Source organism: Crocuta crocuta, unplaced genomic scaffold (genome assembly GCF_008692635.1).
Source record: "Crocuta crocuta isolate KB4526 unplaced genomic scaffold, BGI_CrCroc_1.0 scaffold238, whole genome shotgun sequence".
NCBI lineage: Eukaryota > Metazoa > Chordata > Mammalia > Carnivora > Hyaenidae > Crocuta > Crocuta crocuta.
Window position 1 is genome coordinate 219,875 of NW_027532161.1, and position 21,540 is coordinate 241,414.

Sequence of the window (21,540 nt, forward strand, 5' to 3'; positions counted from 1 at the left end):
TTCCTACTTTTTTGTCTTTGTATAACATTACAAAAACTTCCTTCTTATTTTCTTTGCATTTGGTTGAGGCAAAAGGAGCCCTCGCAGAATTCTCACTGTATGGTAACCACTCTACCAGAAACCATGGGGAGATACAGAGAGAGGGATAAACTTGGTTGTTACATTCGGGAAACTAGTGGTCGAATGGGAAGGAGTAGCTGAGTACACATGAGAATACAGGCAGGTCTTGAAACAAGGTACTACACTCTAGAGGCAACTACTGGAGGTACACCCAAGGATAAGGCTTCACTAACTCATAACCAAAACTAGAGTCAGGGGCAGGGGCAGCATCTAACATGAGGGCATGGCAGAGATCTTCAGAGTCAAGGAGGTGCTAGGGGGTAAACAAGTGAGAGGCACACAATGTATCAAAGTTAGGGGCTCCAGGTTTTATTGAGCCAAGGTCTGAGATGTCAGCTGGAGTCTGGGGCAGGATGCAAAGCCATGTAACCTCTGTCATCGAATTTGCTACCAGGACAATACACAGTATGTTTATTGAATGAACAGTGCCAGACAGTGACTTTGTCATTGGATGTGGCACTAAAAAGCTCCCATGGCAACTACAGACACTCCTACCCAAGCATTCACTACACTACACAGAAATTCTCTGTTTCAATGTACCTTACTACATCGGATTGTGAGCTCCATGGAGTCATGAACCAAGTCTTAAACATCCTTGTTTCCCCCTTGCCTGAACTGTACGTGAGTGCTTTGTATTACTGAGTGGCCAAAAGGACAGCCTTTGGAATCCAATAGATCTGCATTCGTTTGGCCTCATCACTTTCCACCTGAGTAATTTACTCATTGTCTCTGGGCCTCAGTTTTCTCATCTGTGAAACATTGATGACAATATTATCGATCTCTAGAATCTGTTGTGAGAGTAAAATGAGATGAAAGTTTTGGAAGTACTTAGCAGGGTGCCTGTCACAGAATAAACATTCGATTTAGTGGTAGCTCTAGTTGTCATTACATGAGTGTGGAATGAATGGGTGGGGGACGAGTGGGCTGAAGGATGTTGGCCTATTTGATGACGTCAGGACCCAGGGCTGGGAAGAGGCTTATAGGGCCAAACCTGGCAGTCTTCCAAGTCTTCCTACCTTATCTTGGCATCTCCTGGATGATTGGGAGGCTGAGGCAATGGGGATAATCTTGAAGCATCTCTAACTTTGTGTAAACCTTGCAATCATCTTGGTGGGTAGATGAGGATTGAATAAAACTTGGGTTGGGGTGGGTAATGGTATTAATGTGCACATTTTTTTTTCAAGTGTGAAACATTGCTCTCTGCACCCAGTAAGCTATTATTACTTTGTGAGCACTGTGCGTTTGGAAAGCCATTGCTGGCAGCTTGAATGGGTAGCTTAGAACAATTAGAAGCTTTGAACAGTTTCAAGCTAAGGATTGGGATAAGAATGTTTTGATTCTATAGTTTCCTCTGGGATTTCCCTCATGTGCTGGACTAATTATCAGATGTAATTAGGAAGCTGAGAAGTGAGGAGGCTGCAGGGAGCAACATACTTTCCCAGGAACCCTCATTTCTTTGTGCAGAAAAGGTTCCGGGTGACTATCTCTCTGTTGTGGAGAAAGAGCAATACATAGGCTAGAGGGTGGAAAAGATCTGGGAAGAGGGCTTTACCAGCAGAGCCTCAAGCCTAAAACTTAAGTTTTAAGTGGTCAGGACAGTTTCCCCCTTCTTGTTCTTGAAGGAGGAATGGTATTCTGGGTCACTTCCATGTTCTTGGTCCATATTTAGCAAAACTCCAATTTTCAAGGGTCAAAATTAGTTGAGAACTGGTGCTCTTCTTTCAAAACTCATGAAGTTGAAGAGAAGAACTTCCACATCTTGGTCAGCCATAGAGTCTATCTACTTCAGGCTAGAGAAGACCTTTCTCATCTGCCTTGGCTTACACCTTTGGCCCCAGAGTTGGACTAGAAGGGCTCTGTCTTTGAGCCTTTGAGAAAAGATAACATTTGCGGGACCATCTGCTTGTGAACTTATTTTTTTAAGTTTATTTATTTTGAGAGAGAGAGAGAGAGAGAGAGAGAGAGCGCCTGAGCAGGGCAGGGGCAGAGAAAAATATTCCCAATCAGGCTCCTGACATGGGGCTTGAACACATGAACTGTGAGATCATGACCTGAGTCAAAACCAAGAGTTGAATGCTTAACCAACTGAGCCACCCAGGTGCCCCTGCTTCTGAACTTTTATTCAAAGGGATAGTGTCCACGTGATATTGAAGTTATTCTTAATGCAATGGAAACATGAAAAGACAATGGCATTCAGTTTATCTTTACTCACTTGGGGCTGTGATGCAGACTATGAGCCTGGTAGTTTGAAAAATGGAGATCCCTAAGGGCTAAAGATGATGGCCCAGATGTGAAGTTTTTTTCCCCTGCCAGCATGATATATGAAGTTTATTGTCACAAGATAATCACATGTCAATCCAATGTCTCTGCTTTCTCCATAGGTAACCTGTCTCCATGATTTCTTTGGTGATGATGATGTGTTTATTGCCTGTGGTCCTGAAAAATTTCGCTATGCTCAGGATGACTTTTCCCTGGATGAAAATGGTAAGCACAACCACTGGATTTGATTGCTGTATTATCTTACCTCCTTCTATCTCTTAGGATTTCCATGGGTTCATATGGACCAGAGAACCATCCATGCATGGACCTTCAAGGGCAAATATTGTCAGTCTTTCTCCTGTATATTTGGATACATGAGTTGCTAAGTGAAATGTTGATTAGATGTCCCAGATTCCCAACCTCCAAACTCAATAAAACTCACTATCTGTCCCAATAGTGACCATATTTCTTGAACCACATATTGTGTCACATGGGCTGACAGGCACAATCATACTATGGGAAGGGAAAGTTGGAGTCAGAACTTGGATATTATATGTATACTTTTTTTTTAGTCAACATCCTCCAGCTACTTGGCTCATGTTGATGGTTCCATTTTAGAAAGATTTTCCACTGTGTTCTTAGTGTCAAATCTTTCCCCTCTTCCCTCTTTCTGGCTTGCTGCCTCATTCCCCCTGCTCTGTGACTCAAAATTCCAGAGGTTGTTAATCTCAGGAAGGAGGTGAACATCTGCCCACCTCTCTTTGCTTGAGTCCAAGCTCCATGTGTAAGTTAATAGTGGATTAGCTCATACAGCAACAGGGTTAGGATATGATCCTGATGGAAAGACACATTCAAAACGTATTTCCCAATTATGAGGGGTGAGAAAAACAAACCAGGTTGTATTGTAGACTTTACAAACCACTCCAGTGACAAGGACCCTGAAAGAGGTGGCATTTTGCTGTGTTCACGTTGAGAAGAGACAAATGACCATAAAATAGCTAAACAAATCTCAGGCTATATCCAGTTTCCTATACCTTCTACATCTCTAGTTCTGGACAGAGATCCCTAAAGTCCATCAACCAAAACAAGACATAGAACAAGCAAAAATGAGCTTCCTACTTAACTCAATTTCCAAAAAACCACTCAATTTGCCAGAAAAGATCGTCTAATCTTTCTGGGTAATTGATATATCCTTAAATAGGAGGTGACAAGGAAGTGTCCAAAGAAAAGACTGCTCTCTACCTAGTGGTGTGGTTCCACTTTGACCATCACAGCACAAGGTTGGAAAAACCATAGTGGAAAGAACACAAGACTGGGACTTAGGAGACTTTAGTTGTTAGTCCTTGGTCTGCTCTTTTCTTGCTTTGTGGTCCTAAGCAAAAGGCTTATACTCTTTCTGCTCTCGTTAGCAACATGAGCATGATAATTCTCCTAATGCATTAGCACAGTCAGTGTCCATAATTACCACAGTATGGATGCTGAGTCACCTGCATAGAGAAGGTGCCCCACACATGTCAGACTGTGGTTGAGGCAAGTAGCAGAAACATCTGGTAGCCTCCCTTACACACTCAACAACTTTCTCTAAGCTCTGAGTGACAGAGTCACTGCTGGCTCATTTATATTCATTAAACCAGCATAAGGGTTTATGATAATGTGCATTGAAAATCAAAAGGGGACACCTGGGTGGCTCAGTTGGTTGCGTGTCCAACTTCAGCTCAGGTCATGATCTCACGGTTTGTGAGTTTGAGCCCCCGCATTGGGATTGCTGCTGTCAGTGCAGTGCCTGCTTCAGAGCCTCTGTCTTCCTTTCTCTCTGCCCCTCCTCTGCTCATGTTCTTTCTCTCAAAACTGAATAAATTAAAAAAAAATAAAGAGTTCTATAAATGTGAGATGGTGCTGGTAGTAGTGGCTAGGAGTGCTTATTTAGAAGTTGGCATGACAACCCTAATTTGCCTATTACAATACATGGCATGTAATAAACAATAAATGGAGCTCCCCTTCCTCCTTTAGATTTCTCATCAATGTTTCATCTGTGTGCCTGCAACCTCTAAGCTGTCAATCTCTTCTCCAAGGAAATTAATTAATTATGTCAACAGGTGCTATTCTGAGTTGTCCACAAATGATCGAGTTGACTATTTAATAACCCACCAAACCTGCTTTTCAACTCCTTCCCTTGTTTCCATAATCCAGGGATTTAAACACCTGGCTTAGCCCAGATGACTTTTGAAAGTTTCTCCCATGCCTCCCTCCCCAGAGCCATCATTCCCACAGACAATGAGGACCACCTTGTAGTCCTGAGCCATTGGGTACTTTAGCCTGTAGTGGTTATTCCAGTTTCTGGAAGTTGGTAATATGCGGAGCCTTGTTTTTTCACCTGGCTTTGCTGAGCCCTCTGTGTCTTTTTCTACCAGAATGCCGAGTCATGAAGGGAAACCCATCAGCCACAGCTGGCCCAAAGGCCTCTCCAACCCCTCAGAAGAGTTCAGCTAAGAGCCCTGGCCCCATGCGCCGGAGCAAGTCTCCAGCTGACTCAGGTAACGACCAAGACGGTGAGTGCTCTTCTCCTAACTGTGCACGATGATTTCATTTACAGAGGCCAATACCCTCTGCATGCAGGGGAATGCATTCCTCATGAACACCACCATGTCTCCATGATACCAATTCTATCCATTCAGAGACTAAACAGTCAGGTTTGCTTGGACTCATGGAGACAGAGCTAAACCCCAATTCTACTCAGATGGATGCAGACCAGAAATCGGGCCTCTTTGCCATACTTGCTTTAATGCTTATTGTGTGTTTGTCTTCATATTCATCATCTTCAACATCATCCAGCAAAAGCACAGTCAATTAAATAATCCAGTCAAATGTCAATTTGAAACAGAAAAGCAAAATCTAAAACAAAAATGTCAAAAACTCACCACCCCGAAGTGTCAACATAGTTGATGCACTTGAGCTTCCAATTTGACTTTGAACTTTTTAGAAGGCAACACAGAAAGAGAAACAAGATAATTCACATCATTCTCACAATGAGAAAAATAAATATGTAGGCCAGGGTCTGAAAGGAAACAGAGATTTGTCACACAGGATTTTAATTAGTGGATAGTGAGTGATCTAAAAACTGTGGTGTATGGATCACTGCCAAGCCATGAACTATTTATCAGTCTGTGACAAGCTTAGAAGCTCATGCCAAATGCAAATTGTGCCACTAAGCAAACATTTGCTTCAGCTGACTCTTTTTTCATAGTATAATTTTATTGATAAAGGCAGCAGTGCGTTCTTTGAAGTTCTGGTGCAAGGCCTTGCACCCACCGTCTGAGTGACACTGATCTGAAAGGCAAAAGGCCACAGAAGTTCAAGTTGAGAAGCTGAGTGGAGTCATGCACAGACAATTTGAGTTCTTCATGGTTAAAGAAGTTGGATGGCCCAGAAGGCTTCCATTTGTTCTCCCAAGGCTCGGTATTCACCATGATAATTCTTCCAGCCTGGGAGTTTTGGGGCAGAGAGCACAAGCACTATCTTTTCTTCCAGTTGGGGCAACTCAAGCAACCTCTTGGCTTGGAAATGCTTGTGGCCTAGAAAAACAGCCTGTTCTGCTGGCCTCACATTGCCAGGAGTGTGCCCGTCACCAGCCATATTATCATTCTCAGGCAGAAAGAACTGAACTGAAAGAAGCAGCACAAGCTTTCATGCTTTCGTGACTCTGCACACCCTACTTCCCTGCGGCTGGAATGCTGTCCCTATATCCTACCACTCTTCTTTGCTTGAAAATTTCTATTCATCCTTCAATACCTCAAATAGAAGTAGTTTCATTCCCTGCACTATCATAGCATGTTATTCATGTATCTGTGGTAATATTCACCATGCTGTGTTGTAAAGTCCGTATTTACCTGTCTACTTCCCCAGCTAAATATTGGGCCCCTCAAGAGTAAGATGTCATGTTAATTTTGTATCCTCAGTGCTGAGCACAGTGCTTGGGTCCTAGTAGATGCTCAACTAATGTTTGTGAATGAACAGATGTGTAAAAGTACCTATTTCACCCAACATGGTGCTAGAGATGTAATTAACATTTAGGTAATATTTGCTAAAGGAGTAAAAATGCAAGCGTTTGGTGATGTTTCAGTGAAGTGTACAAAATAGCACATGCCTCTAAGCAAAGTCATATTGCTTGCACTACAAAGACTTATGTTTTAACATTTTGATTAAGAATGAAAATTATTGAGGGGCGCCTGGGTGGCTCAGTCGGTTAAGCGTCCGACTTCGGCTCAGGTCATGATCTCACGGTTCGTAGGTTCGAGCCCTGCATCAGGGCTCTGTGCTGACAGCCAGCTCAGAGCCTGGAGCCTGCTTCAGATTCTGTATCTCCCTCTCTCTGACCCTCCCCTGCTCACGCTGTCTGTCTCTCTCAGAAATAAATAAAACATTAAAAAAAATATTTAAAAATTTTTGAGAAAAAGAATGAAATTGTAAGAATATTACTCAGCAATCAAAAAAGAATGAAATCTTGCTGCTTGCAACAATGTGGATGAAACTAAGGTGTATTATGCTCAGCGAAATGAGTCAGTCAGAGAAAGACAAATATCATATGACTTCACTCATATGTGGAATTTAAGATATAAAACAGATGGACATAAGGGAAGTAAAGCAAAAATACTATAAAAACAGAGAGGGAGACAAACCATAAGAGACCCTTAAATACCGAGAACAAACAAGTTCCTGGAGGGCTGTTGGGTGGGGGGATGAGCTAAATGGGCAAGGGGCATTAAGGAGGGCACTTGTGATGAGCATTGGGTGTTATATGCAAGTGGTGAATCACTAAATTCTATTCCTGAAATCATTATTACACTATATGTTAACTAACTTGGATTTAAATTTTTTAATGTAAAAATTTAAAAATATCACTGGCCATTTCTGGGATTTCTTTTTCTTTATTTTTAGGGAGAGAGAGAGAGCATGTGTGTGTGTGTGTGTGTGTGTGTGTGTGTGTGCGTGCGCGTGTGTGTGAGTGGGGGAGGAGGGACATAGGGAGAGAAAGAACATGTGAGTGAATCTCAAGCAGGCTCCATGCCCAGCGCGGAGCCTGATGTGGGGCTCAATCCCACAATCCTGAGATCATGACCTGAGCTGAAATCAAATGAGCCACCCAGCACCCCCATTTCAGGAATTTCTTTTTTTCTTAGTTTTTTTTAATGTTTATTCATTTTTGAGAGAGAGAGAGAGAGACTTAGAGAGAGTGTGAATCGGGGAGGGGCAGAGAGAGGGAGACAGAATTTGAAGCAGGCTCTAGGCTCTGAGTTGTCAGCACAGAGCCCGATGTGGGACTCAAACTCATGAACCACAAGATCATGACCTGAGCTGAAGCTGGACGCTTAAATGACTGAGCCACCCAAGAGCCCCTCTTGGATTTCTAACCTGTACTACTCATTTCTTATGCAAAACGAATTACCCCAAAACTTAGCCCCTTAAAACAACAAATATTTATTATTTTATAGTTTCTGTGGGTTAAGAATTTTGGAGTAGCTTCACTGTGTGCTTCTGTCTGGCCCAGGATCCCTCTTATAGTTGAAGTCAAAGTGGAAGTAGTAGGCTGAAGTCATCTGAAGGTTCAACTGAGACTGTTAGTATCCACTTCCAAGCTGGCTGTTGGCAGGATTTTCTCCCAGACAGTGATTCAAGAAAGTGAACAAGGAAAAAGATCCAGTGCCTTTTATGATCTAGTTTCTGAAGCCACATACTGTCACTTCTGTTTTAGTCTACTCATTAGAAGCAGTCAGTAACTCTAGCCCACATTCAAGGAAAGAATCTTTACCTCTTGAAGGGAGGTGGACCTGTTTTCAGATTGCCAAGAATTTGTGGACCTATTTTTAAACCACCATATAACCTCTTACTTAAAAATGCTGAGCTTGAAATACATAGATTCTCTACAGACTGTATCCAGTTGGGTTATTCAGTACATGTGAACAGAACCACCTGTGAGTAAACATGGTTTAAACATGATCACCAACATGCTACCTACAGAACTCCCCTTCTAGAAACTAGAAGCATCTCACTTACTCTAAGATATTAGAAACAGAGAAGGAATTCATTAGGATTCAGTGAATATTTGTCAAATTAAAAGAAATTATATTGGGGCGCCTGGGTGGCTCAGTTGGTTAAGCGACTGGCTTCAGCTCAGGTCAGGATCTCGCGGTTTGGGGGTTCGAGCCCCGTGTCAGGCTCTGTGCTGACAGCTAGCTCAGAGCCTGGAGCCTGTNAGGATAAAAAGAGTAACCAATTTGAGAAAGGGAAAGGGGACTTTGCTTGGTAGATATCAGAATTACAAACAGCCCCTGCTCCCTACTAGGAAAAAAAAAAATCTAAAGTGGTGTTCTCAGGAGAGAGAATTTAAATATTTATTTCAGATAATTCATGAACATCAATGAAGCCAAACCCTAGCCTAGCCAGCCTTAATGGCCATTTCCAGAATGTTTGAGCTCATCGCAGATGATATGTCTAGATCTTTCACATGATTTCATCCCTAAAGCATAAAAGGATCCATGTAACATGACCTTGTCTATTCTATGGCAGTTTAGAGCCACGTCCAGGGCATCCACTCAGTGAACATTCCACAGGGGCAAAACTGATCTCAGGCAAAACAGTACTTTAGGTATGATTTGGATTTGACATACCCATTTCCCCCCTCCCACCTCCATGTCACTCAGGACCATACCAAGCTGGGAAGTAGAGGGGGTTAGGATATGGAAAAGGAGAGGGAAGCATCACTGTAGGATGGCCCGGTGACACCACTTCCCAGCTTTGTGACAAGTTTCTTCCCATGTCTAAGACTTGATTTCCATTTTGGTTAAGATAGAATTTACACATATGGAGGTAAAAATAATTTTCCACAATTTACAGAGTTGTACAATAGCTTCCACAGAATCAGGATCAGGTAACCAAAACCATGAGCTATAGACCATGCATAGTTTTGCATCAGCACATGTCAAGGTTTTTCTGAGTTCTTAGCAAGGGACATATATAGGTTAATACACATTTCACCAAAGAATAGTGGTGTTGAGTGGGGCCGAAATTCTTTGTTCTTTTCTAGGACATGGCAGTACCACCATGTTTCCATTCTGTGTTAGTCTGTCTTGGATCTGGGACTTGTGGGATGGATTCACATTTTTTTCATTCAACCTGAGTAACTTTAGGTTGTAGAAGATAGGCCATTTCCAGGGAATTTTAACTACCTTCCTTTGAAGGCAAACGACAGCCACAAATGTTCCTCTGCAGCAGGGACTCAAACCAAATGAAACATTGGCTCAGTTAGGGTTCAGTTAAAGGAATGTTTTGATGTTCTAGTTCATTAGAAAATATATAGATTTGATTCTGGTTTGAACAACTTTGCTAGATTTTCAAGTATTTTTTTTTTAAAAAGAGCAGAGCAATGGAGTTGGGAGAAAGCAAATATTTATTTAAAGCTATAAAATAAACCAGGAGGGAGAAGAAGGGGAAAAATAGTTGGGGAGAGGGAGGGAGGCAAACCATGAGAGACTCTTGAATGCTGAGAACAAACTGAAGGCTGATGAGGGTGGGGGAGAAGGGAAGGGGGGTGATGGGCATGCGGGAGGGCACTTGGGGATGAGCACTGGGTGTTATATAGAAACCAACTTGACAATAAACTATTTAAGAAAAAAAGGAAANTCTTCCTGGGCAGAGCTGATGGACTCTTAGAATTCAAGTCCCATTAGCTATCTCTGTCTTTAAAGTAGGACGAGGACCTGTTTCCAGAGGTCTCCTACGGCATGTTTGAAGAAAGCTTGTGTAGTGCCCCCATTTTGATTAACCCCGGACTTGCCACTTTGATGGGCAAAGGTAAGCCTGGCCTCAGAACTAAAGGAAGACCTTTCTAGTGCGTCCCTTGCTGTTTCATTTCAGCCATTAATGTGTTAATTTTTCCTTTTCAGCAACTACCTCCAGTTGAATTGAATTGAATTAAAAGGACAAAGTAGCTAGTTGCTGGGAAGGAGTCTTTTCTTTTTCTTTCTTTCTTTTTTTATTTTTTTCTTAAGGAGCCTCCAAGGAAGCTAATTACCCACCCTGGTAGGTTGAGAGAATTACAATGTGATAATTAGTTTGCCGTTATTCAGTAGTAAGTCATTGTTGTAGCAACCCAATGTTCCCTACCCTCTTTTCCCCCAACCTATGTGTACCTATTCCTGAAAGTCAAATCTTTCCTGTTCCCAACCCTCTGAGAAAGAATGGATTCTACGCCAAAATATACAGCCTTTGTAAAGGGAGGTCAAGGGACAAAAAACAGCAGTGAAGGGGGTGTGTGTGTCCATGGGAGAATTGTATCCAGGAATATTTTTCTTTGGAACTGAACAGGCTGCTTTGGGTTGCCTGAGGAGGGACCTAGCTATTCTGTCCTTCCTGAATGTGACTGTCTAGACCAGCTCTGTCCAATAGAAACATAATGTGAGCCTTGTACATAATTTTAAATTTTCTAATAGCCACAGTTAAAAAGGTCAAAGAAACAGGAGAAATCCGTTTTGATAATATATTTTCCTCTACTCAATATATCCAAAATATTATCATTTCACCATGTAATCAATGCAAAAAAAAACCCAGTGAGGTTTTTTCCATTCTTTGAAATTGGGCTGTGTCTTACAGAACATCTTAACTGTGGCTCATCACGCTTCAAATGCTCAAAGGCAGATGTGACTAGTGGCTACTGTACTAGACAGCATAATAACTTTCCTCTCTGTCTTAGAAAGGTTGAAGATAATGATCTTCTACATAAATTAAATGCTCTGCACTTTGCAAAAACACTTCCAAATTCATTACCTCAGTTGTCATAATAGCACCACGAATTAGGTTGGGAAAAGAAAATCACCCATTTTTTTTTTTTCTTTTTGATGGGGGAACTAAGATCTAAAGAGGTTCAGTATCTTGTGGTCTTCCCAATGTCATGCAACTATTTACTACCCAAGAGCGAGAGCCCAGCTGCCCTGACTTCCCGGCAGACAATCCCTGCACTGTCTTTGAGGCAAGGTGTGGGAGCTCCAGACTGGTAAATAGAAAGGTCTCTGTTGGATAGTCCTTGCTTCTCTGCTTCCTTCCACCTTCCCTCACCTGTAGGCAGGGGAATGGAATGGCATGTGTGTCGTTCTCTTTGTGCTACATAAAGCACAGCTATGAGGAATTGGGCACCTCTGTTCCCAGGCCCCAGTCCTAGACATTCCATCATCTCCTCTACTGTCACTCCAAAGTGAATTGGTGCTTCGGGAAGATAAAAGCATCCCTTGTCTCTCCCTCATTCTGATTCTTTCTAAAACCACAGCTTATGTCAAGTTTCACTGGAAGAACTGCCCCATAGCTAAGGCAACGTTTCAATTGGTATTGGAGAACCACTTGAGAAATTGTTGGCACAAGCAATATAATGGGGACCACTGAACACTCCACAGGGCTTGGGATGTGGTAGTGTTGACCCACCTCCCCATAATAGGAGCCCTATACACCTACTGCAGTCTGGGACTTGTGTTTAAATGCAACTGACTCTCCAGAGTTTGGATGGAATATCTAATAGTGCTAGGTACTATGCGGAAAAGGAATAAGAAGAATTCCCTGTCACTAAGAAGCTTATGATTTATTTCGGGAACCAGTATCCATATACATTTAACAAAAAGAATATTTGCAAATACTTATATAGTTCTTCTTATGTGCCAAGCAACTGTTCTAACCACTATGCATGTATTAACCAATTTAATCTTTATAATAACCTTATGAGGTAGGCACTTTGCCCCCACTTTTGCAGATGAAAAAACCAGAGCATATGAAAGCTAAGTGACCTGCCCAATACCTCACAGCTCCTAGGTGGTAGAGTTGAGGTTTGAATCCAGGAAGTCTGGCTCCACAGTCCACAATTTAACCATGACACTGTGGTGCTAAATATGAGTTAACAGTAATGATTTGTTTCAATGCCAAGTGAATGGGAGATATAGGCAGTAAGGAAGGCTTCCTGGAAAAACTGGGTTTGAAGAAGGGTTATATTTCAATTGATAGGAAATGTATTTGTCTTTTTTTTTAAATTTAAAGTGATAAAGAGATAGAAAGCACAAGTCGGTGAGAGGGGCAGAGGGAGAGAGGGACAGAATTTCCAGAGACACGGGGCTCAATCCCATGACCCTAGGATCATGAGATTCAGCTAAAATCAAGAGTCGGATGCTCAACAGAATAAGCCACCTGAAAATAGATTATTTCTGATGGGGGTCTTGTGGGGAAGCATGAACAAATGAGTAGGGATGGTGATGAATACAGCATATGAAAGTCAAGGGAAGTGGCTGTTAAATCTACATCTCCAGCCCCAACTTTTCTTCTGGATGTTAATCCCATGAATGCCTACCAGGCAATCTTACTTAAATGTACCAAATATAATGTGTCTAAAGACCAAAAGCATTTCTACCCTCAACTCCCTGTCTGTGAATAGAATCTATTCTATTCTATTCCCTGGGCCCAATGCCTTGGTATTATCTTTGATTCTTCCTACTCTTTAATCCTTCAAGTCAGCCATATGCTGCGTCGAACCTTTGAATCATCTTTACGTTATTCACACAGACGTTCCTTCCTTTCCTTCATCATGTGATGCTGGGATTACTCAACAGACTCCTAAGTAGTATCCCTGTTTCAATTCTCTGTCCCATTTTGCATCTGGTGTGGTGCCACCATATTTCTCATCCTAAAACACATTTCCATTGTGTCACCCCCTAACGTAGAACCTTCAGTGGTTCCACATTGCATTCATTGACCACCTCTGTGGCAATGGCTGCGAGAGTAAAAAGAGAGAGGTGCAGAGGGCCAAGGGCTATGTTTTTGGAAGCACAGCAAGAAACCAAAAAGCAATGGGCTTTACTTGGGAAAGCTTCAGTCCTCTAACGCCTGACCTGCTAGCCAAAGAAAGTCCTCAGCCCATTGAGATTGATAAGTCATCTCTTGTAGACGTGGGATTTCCTAACTCAGTGCCTATATATTGCATAGTTGCTCATGTCCTTCCATTTCTAGTAGTGGTAATAGTAATATTAAGAGAAGAAGATGTCTTTACGAAGCCCTTTCTACATACTAAGGCACTTAGCCGTTGTGTAATCCTCAAAACAACAATTGACATATGCATTATTGTCATTCAAATGTTACAGATAGGGTAACTAAGACCTACAGAGGTTAGGTTACATGTCAGGTCACACATCCAGGATAAGCCAGGATTTGGAACCTTGACTGGTTCCAAAGTGTGTGTTTCCACAAATTAAGAGCCATGTAGTTTTTTTCTAGTTTCTACCCCATGAAACCAGCAGTGAGCATTGACAATAGGCTTTTTCCGCTAGAAACATGTTCCCACAGAACCACCTTCAACTGGAAGTAAATGTTGTCAGCATTATTAAGTCTGAGAAAACAATCCTGGCACTTCCATCAGTCTTCTTACAGATGTCTTCTTCTTGAGGGAAACCGATCTGTGTCAAAATATTGTAGGAATGGGTATACATGTTTGTTTTGCAACAGGGAAAATTTTTATTTCTCTCTTTCTTTAGAACATTCCAAACTGCATGCTGCCTAAGACTCTGTAGGAAATAGATTTAAAATTCAAATTCAAACTCCTGAAGTTACAGCGTCTCACAACCTAGGATTGAATTTGGCCTGGGAACCAGCAGTATGATCACATCAGTGAAGAACTGTTCCTGAACCCTCAGTTCTTGCTTCCCTAATGGATGGGTCTGGGGAGAGTGACACAAGCTTTTCCACTGAGCAGAAACAATTACCTAAACCCGTCCAGACACCCATCTGAAGGGCTCTTTGGAATAAATGTGTGAAGACCACAGGCTCTGTGTCTTGGCCTTGTTCTGAAGTAAGCTGAAACCACCTTGGTTCTACTTGGATGGCCTTCCAGAAAAATTCCCTGTGTAGGTAGGGAGCAAACAGGGTGTGTTTGAACTGGAATGAAGGAACACTTAGAGCATCTCAATATGAGAAAAAGTGAGGGAGTGGCTGAATTATGTATTGAGATCTCCCTCTGCAAGGCGTTAGGGAATTGGAGATGACAACACAGAGAACTAGTCACTACAAGGTCACGGTGGGAGGCATATGAGGTGCTAACCCTAAGGCAATTTTGAAACGAATCTGTAAGTAAATCCCTGAGGCCACCATCCATTGAGGAGAAAGAAGTAATGTATACCCTTTAAGTTCTACTCTCTCTAAACCTCTATATTCTTATGATTAAAAGGAGACCATTAATTCCTGGCCATCATTTCTTGAGGTTATCAGGAGAATCATGTGAATTCATATATGGTAAAATGCTTTGAAAATAATTGTAGAAATAAAACTGCAATTTTTTTATTTTTAAAGTTTTTAAAAATGTTTACTTATTTATTTGAGAGAGAGAGAGAGAGAGAGAGAGAGAGCAAGAGCGAGCAGGGGAGGGGCAGAGAGATAGGGAGACAGAATCCCAAGCAAGCTCTGCACTTTCAGTGCAGCGTCCGAGGTGGGAGTCAAATGCACGAACTGTGAGATTGTGACCTAAGCCTAAATCAAGAATCAGACGCTTAACTGACACTGACCAGGTGCCCCNACACCCGTGCTCATCCCAACAAGTGCCCTCACCCATGACCATCACCCCTCTTCCCCTCCCCCCAACCCCATCAGCCCTCAGTTTGTTCTCAGCATTCAGGAGTCTGTCATGGTTTGCTCCTTCCCTCTCCCCCACTATTTTTCCCCTTCTTCTCCCCCATGGTCCTCTGTTAAGTTCCTCCTAATCCTCCTATACGTGCAAACATATGGTATCTGTCCTTCTCTGCCTGACTTATTTCGCTCAGCATAACACCCTCAAGGTCCATCCATGTTGCTGCAAATGGCCAGATTTCATTCTTTCTCATTGTCATGTAGTATTCCATTGTATAGATAAGCCACATCTTCTTGATCCATTCATCAGTTGATGGATACTTAGGCTCTTTCCATGTCATACAACTGCAATTATTAAAGTGGCTCTCAAATTATTGTCATGGCTTTTTCTAAAGATGGGTTATTTTTAGTGGGCAATATTTCAAGATAGACATCCAGCCAAAACCAATAGGCTTGCTTTTGAGTTGAGCTGAAGCATTGTGATTCAAATGGAAGGAAAAGCCAGAGCTAAGTGAATGAGTATTATCAATTTGGTTAAAAAGCTGATGCCAAGCTGGCTCTTTTCTTTCTGTGCCATTCTGGCCATCCAGACTTGAACCCATAAAGTATATTGACATGTCTAACTCGCTGCCCAGACAGTTCTATAATTGCCACATCTGGGGCTACTTACACCCACCTTATATGCAGCTGGATCCCAATTTCCAAGGACCAGTCCAGCCTCCAGACAAGGAAATCCATAGTCTAGGAGCTCAGCATCAACTCTGCCTGGCTGGGGACCATACTCTGTCCTTGGCTGTCCATGCCAGAAATTGGTCCTTCTCCTTGTTCTTTGGAAACTGACTCAGCCCACCTTATTCCTCACTCCTGGGAGCCCCTTCCCCCCATATGTTTAAATTCCTATAAATAGGCAATTCCCTTTCTCCCCCATATGTTTACATTCGTATAAATAGGCAAGTCAACCTAGTTACCTTAACAGCCATCTTTTGTTTGGGTTTGTCCAGCTCCATTCTGACTCAGCCAAGGATTTAAAGATGAGCGCTTGGGCAAGGGAAGGCATAATGATCCAGAGAAGCTAATGAGATAAGACTATATGCTGAGCCAAGCTCGGCCATTGTGCTGCATAGCTGAGGGACACCAGCTGAGGAAAGTAATAGATATAGCACAGATACCATCTTCCCAGAGAGCTCTGTGGCCTGATGGTAGTCACATGCCATGCTGAGTGTTCTGTATGCTACTGTTTAATGACATTGTCTATGACATCCAGTCTGTTTGGTGAATTAAAGAAAGTTCTTGCTAAATACTTTCTAATCTAAACTAGATAAGTGGAATAAAAGTCCAAAAGACTTCTCTAATCCCTGGTGTCTGCTTCTACCTTGTCCTACTTATCTCTGTTTTCTCTACAGGAACATTTCTGCCCCCTTCCTTCCTCTGTCAGAAAGTTGTCATGGGAAGGAGTTCCAGAAGCAATTAATTTATAAAAGGAAGAGTGATGTAGCAAACACTGAAAACAAACTGAAACACACACAAACTTTGGGGTCAGAGAGACCTGTGTTCAAATCTTGACTTTGCTATCTCTAACTGGAGCAAGCTTCTCTTTCACCATGGAAATGAGAATACAACTAAAAGAGGCTGTTTTTTTTTTGTTGTTGTTGGGGGGGGGAGTGCACGCAGAGTGCCTGGCCTATTGCATAGTTAAAACGCACTAATTATTATCTTGTTTTTTATTGATAAGATGTCATAGGAGACTAAAAAGTTCTGATGTACACTGTTGTAGAGGGAAAAAAACTTATATGTACAATGACAAGAAAGGAAGGAAGGAATTTGGACTATGGGGAAATAAAGGTGGCCACAGTGAGACAATGCTGTTCTGAGGAGGGAAATGAGAAAGAGAGACAACTAAAAGGGGATGCAGTCTCTCCCAGTGCATCCCCAAATTGTAGCTGAGAATTAGAAGCTCAGAAACAAGAGCTAAAGACATTTAATAAAGAAAAATAAAGGACAATAAGGGATGTCAAGTGTCAAGCCACTGTCACAATGAACTGTCATGGCCTTCTGCATGGATTTGCCAATGTAAGACAGTGCACAATTCATCAGGCCCTCTTTGCGTTTTTCCCTGCTCCTCTTTTACTTGACATTTCTATGAATTGGCTTCAGAATCTATATCAAGTTGCACCCTCCTAAATTTTTTCCCCACAGAACCCATAGAAGAAGTGCACATTGAGTGTACTTTTATCTAATCTATAAATATAGGAGTTCTTTCATCTTGTGAGGAATTGACATTTGCTTGTGCATGTCTATGTTCTTTTATTTCTCTGTGTCCATCTTTGGTTTCTTTTTTTTCCATCAAGAATTCTGGGAAAGTGTTGGGGCGCCTGGGTGGCTTAGTCGGTTAAGTGTCCGACTTCGGCTCAGGTCATGATCTCACGGTTCGTGGGTTCGAGCCCTGCGTCGGGCTCTGTGCTGACAGCTCAGAGCCTTGAGCCTGTTTCAGATTCTGTGTCTCCCTCTCTCTCTGCCTTTCCCCTGCTCACACTGTCTCTCTCTCTCTCTCTCTCTCTCAGAAATAAATAAATAAATAAAACATTAAAAATATTAAAAAAAAAAAGAATTCTGGGAAAGTGTTTGCATTTTTTCATCCAGGCTGTGAGTGGCAGTTAAGGAATTAAGACACTAATTTTCAAAATGCTTGTTGAATGTGGATGACACAATAAAGTCTTTTATTATGGGAAGCTTAAGATTGAGTAGCTGAGAAGTGGCAGAGAATAAACACAGATGCACACACAGAGAATAGAGAAAGGTATTAATAAAATATGTATTTATGCACTACCCCTAAACTTTTTAAGTGAGAGAGTTTCAGAGGATATTGAGGAAAGTACTGGAAGTTGCACAAGAACCTGTATGTGCAGGTCTATGGCCAATAAACAGGTAGAAACTGCCTCACAAGCAGACATGCTTGTGGTTCACAATGTTCTCATCTTGGCAAGACTGGTGGGCTCATCCTCAGCTAAATAAGAGTGTAGGTAGAAAAAGACAGTTTGCACATTGGGAGTATAGTGACCACCACTGTGCACCATGGCTGACAAATACTGAGGAACTACAATCTGTTGTTGCCAAAGGAGGCATCAATTATTGGAACAAAATGCCAGAACTTAACCTGGGGATGCCTACATCTGTTAACCTTTGTGGCTGAGGTCAGGGATCTTTGGGAAGACTGGCATTACATAAACTCAGACTGATCCCCAAGATTGTTCTCTATCTTGAATACTATGGTCAGGTCCTGCTAGGGAGGACCTGCTAGGTCCTTCAGGCACTGAAAGTGCCCCGTAACTCCTTCCTATTCCTGTAACAGACTACTTTGCCCCAATGTGGCTCCACACTCTTGCTTTTTCCACAGTGCCTCCTTTATTCACCAGAAAGCAAAGTACCCTGGNTGTGCTGGTTAGCACAAGTCACATTCCTCTTGGGGTGGTTTACATGGTGTGTGCACATAACACTCTAAGCTTGTCTGTCTTCTAGGCCTCTATCTTCCATCTTGTCCTTTCTCTCCCTCCCCACTACTTTAATTAATTCATGATCATGTCTCACAATGGACTAGTGCATTGTCTTCTAACCAATTTCTTTGCTTCTATCCTTACCCCAGCCCACCCCAGCCCACCCCAGCTTTACCACAATAGCTGGAGTAATAGTTTTTTTAAATTTTTAAATGTTTTTTATTTATTTCTGAGAGACAGAGAGACAGTGTGAGCAGGGGAGGGTCAGAGAGAGAGGGAGACACAGAATCCAAAGCAGGCTCTAGGCCCTGAGCTAGCTGTCAGCACAGAGTCCGATATGGTGCTCGAACCCACGAACTGTGTGATCGTGACCTGAGCCAAAGTCGGACACCCAACCGACTGAGCCACCCAGGTGCCATTGGAGAAACCATTTTAAAATGCAAATTTAATAGTTTCACTCTCAGAGTTCTTTCACAAATCAATCCCAAACAAAAGGTCCCACAAAAGGATCCCGTGGTCTGTCCTTTATGCCTATCTCCAGTCTCATCTTTTGGAACTCACTGCTGGCACCCTGTGCTTGAGTCATTTTGAACTATTTGCACTCTGCAAATGTACTGTATTCTTTTACACCTCCATGTCCTTGCCCCTACTGGTACAATCCTAAATTCTAGAATAACTTTTTCTGCCTTCTAGTTCCAATTCATCTTTTTGTAAGGGCTTTGAGATACAATTCACATAAAAATTTGCTCATTTAGAATGTACAGCTCAATGGATTTTCATTTAACCACAAAATTGTGCAACACTCTCCACTATTTATTGCCAGAATATCTTTGCCCCTCTAAAATAAACTCTGCACCTATTAGTGGACACTCTTCATTTCCCCCACAACTGCTCACTTCAACCCTGACCAGCCCCTGGAAACCACTGATCTACTACCTCCTGTCTCCATAGATTTGTCTCCAGTTATTCCAAAGTCATCATTCAAGACTTTTCTCAGTTTGTCTCCTTCTGTATGCCTCCCGGTCCCCTGATTTCAAAGCCTCTCCTCATCTCTAAGAATTACCTCTGCATGGATGTGCCATAGTATTTAGCCCACCGTGTTCTTGCCTACTTCACCACAGGATGTGACTTACTTGTCTCTGAAAACCCCATGTCTAACACTTGACCTGGTTTAGAGAAAGCACCTCGTAACAACTGGCTAAATGAATGAATGAATGTCTTCCAGGAAGCCCTAACAGGGAGAGAGGTCTCTCAGTGAGTGGGCGAGAGATGCATTCACTAATACACAGGTCAACCCAGACAGTGGATGCCTACATGCCCATTCTTCAGCTTACTTGCTCTTGGATAAACTCAAGATAAACCACCCCATTGATGTCTCTTCCATCTCTACTGTTGATACTCAGGTTCCAGAACCTAGGGAAAAGTTGCTGTAAGTAGAGGAGAGGAAGTATATCCTCAGGATATACTCATGATACAACAGTTTAAGCTTTTGTGTGAGACTAACAGAAACACCCTCAGGCTACTCTCCTGCTTAACTTTTTCAGTTCTCTCTCTCCTCCCTCCTGCCTTCTCTTCCTTTTCATTTCTCTCCTTCTCCCTCTCCCTCTCCCTGCTCCCACGGACATTTGGGATATTTACAAAATATCCCTTTATTTTTGAAGTGCATTTCAGAATATCTCTGATAATATTGGTCCTTAGATTAAAAAAAAAATTAACTCTAAGGCACCTGGATGGCTTAGCCGGTTAAGCATCTGACTTCAGCTCAGGTCATGATCTCATAGTTCCTGGTTTAGAGCCTCGCATTGGGTGCTGACATCTCAGAGCTTGGAGCCTGCTTTGGATTCTGTGTCTTCCTCACTCTCTGCCCCTCCCTGGCTCGTGCTGTCTCTCTGTCTCCCAAAAATGAATAAACATGAAAAAAATAACAAAGAACTTAACTTTAGCAGATGTCTAAACATGTGTCCACTCAAAAGCTGTTTAATTGTTCCATCCCATGCACCACATTTTTTTTTACATGATGGTATATTTAAAAAACTCAGTAGCAAAGGGAATATAAAACGATTTGCAAACACAATGGAATATCAAGATGTTGCATACTAAACCATCTCATTTTTAGCATTTTGTTGGCCTAGAGAGAAAAGGCGGTGCACCCTGACTCTGGCCACCACTGTCTGCTTTCCTCGGTCTCTGTGCCTTTCTCCTGATTTCAAACATCTTCGTTCTTTTCTTCTGATCTCTTACCCTGTCTTCCCCATCTCCCCTCCTCTCCAGTCCTGATCTCTTTCTCTCTTTTTTTGATTCCCTCCTCTTCCCATCTTGCTGTCCAAGCCTTTCTTTATGTCTCACACTGTTTCTCCTCCATTTTCTTTTCAGTCTTCTTCCTGAGTAGCTAGCTCCCATTGTCTTTCTTTCCTTCTGTTTTTTTCTGCCAGGATGAGGCAGGGTAGAGAGTGGGGTGGCAGGGAGGTGAGAAGAAAGAGAGTGGGGAGAGATTGACTCTCTGCCACATCATCTGCTTTGTGCCTTACTTTTTTTCTCACTTGTAACCTCGAAACGAAATCATATGTTCCCGGACTACCTCCCAGAGATGGTGTTAGGGTCAAACTTGGGAATGAATATGAGAAAGGTTTGAAAATAACCAGAGCCCTGTAATTGGAAGCGCTCAGGGGAAAGGGTGGGAGGATTATGGGCCCTGCACTGCTCCAGGATCTAATTAACTGAGGATTGCAGTTCTGGCCTTTCTGAAGAATGTGTTTCTTTTCACCTTTGTTCCGCTCATCAAATCACTTGGTTGTCTGTGTACCTTGCTTGAATGTTTTTAGTGTCTTCGGAGGGGAAGGATAACTGGTTCTTTTGTATGCTGTTGATTCTTATCCTTTCCTTTTCTCTTGCCTTGGGCTAGCAAACGGGACCTCCAGCAGCCAGCTCTCCACCCCCAAGTCTAAACAGTCACCCATTTCCACGCCCACCAGTCCTGGCAGTCTCCGGAAGCACAAGGTATTATGTCTCTTATACCTTACTAAACCCCTTT

At 42.4% G+C, this 21,540-nt stretch overlaps 1 protein-coding gene across 2 annotated transcripts in view; it reads left to right on the forward strand.

Moving 5' to 3' along the window:
* Positions 1 to 21,540, forward strand: part of DCX (doublecortin) — a 109,702-nt gene that overhangs the window by 76,520 nt on the left and 11,642 nt on the right. The window contains exons 3-5 of one of the 2 annotated variants that reach the window (XM_077776450.1): positions 2,502 to 2,604; positions 4,791 to 4,928; positions 21,412 to 21,506. In XM_077776450.1, the coding sequence (XP_077632576.1) occupies positions 2,502 to 2,604; positions 4,791 to 4,928; positions 21,412 to 21,506 (336 nt within the window). The remainder of the gene's footprint in view (positions 1 to 2,501; positions 2,605 to 4,790; positions 4,929 to 21,411; positions 21,507 to 21,540) is intronic. The other variant, XM_077776451.1, reaches the window with a different exon arrangement.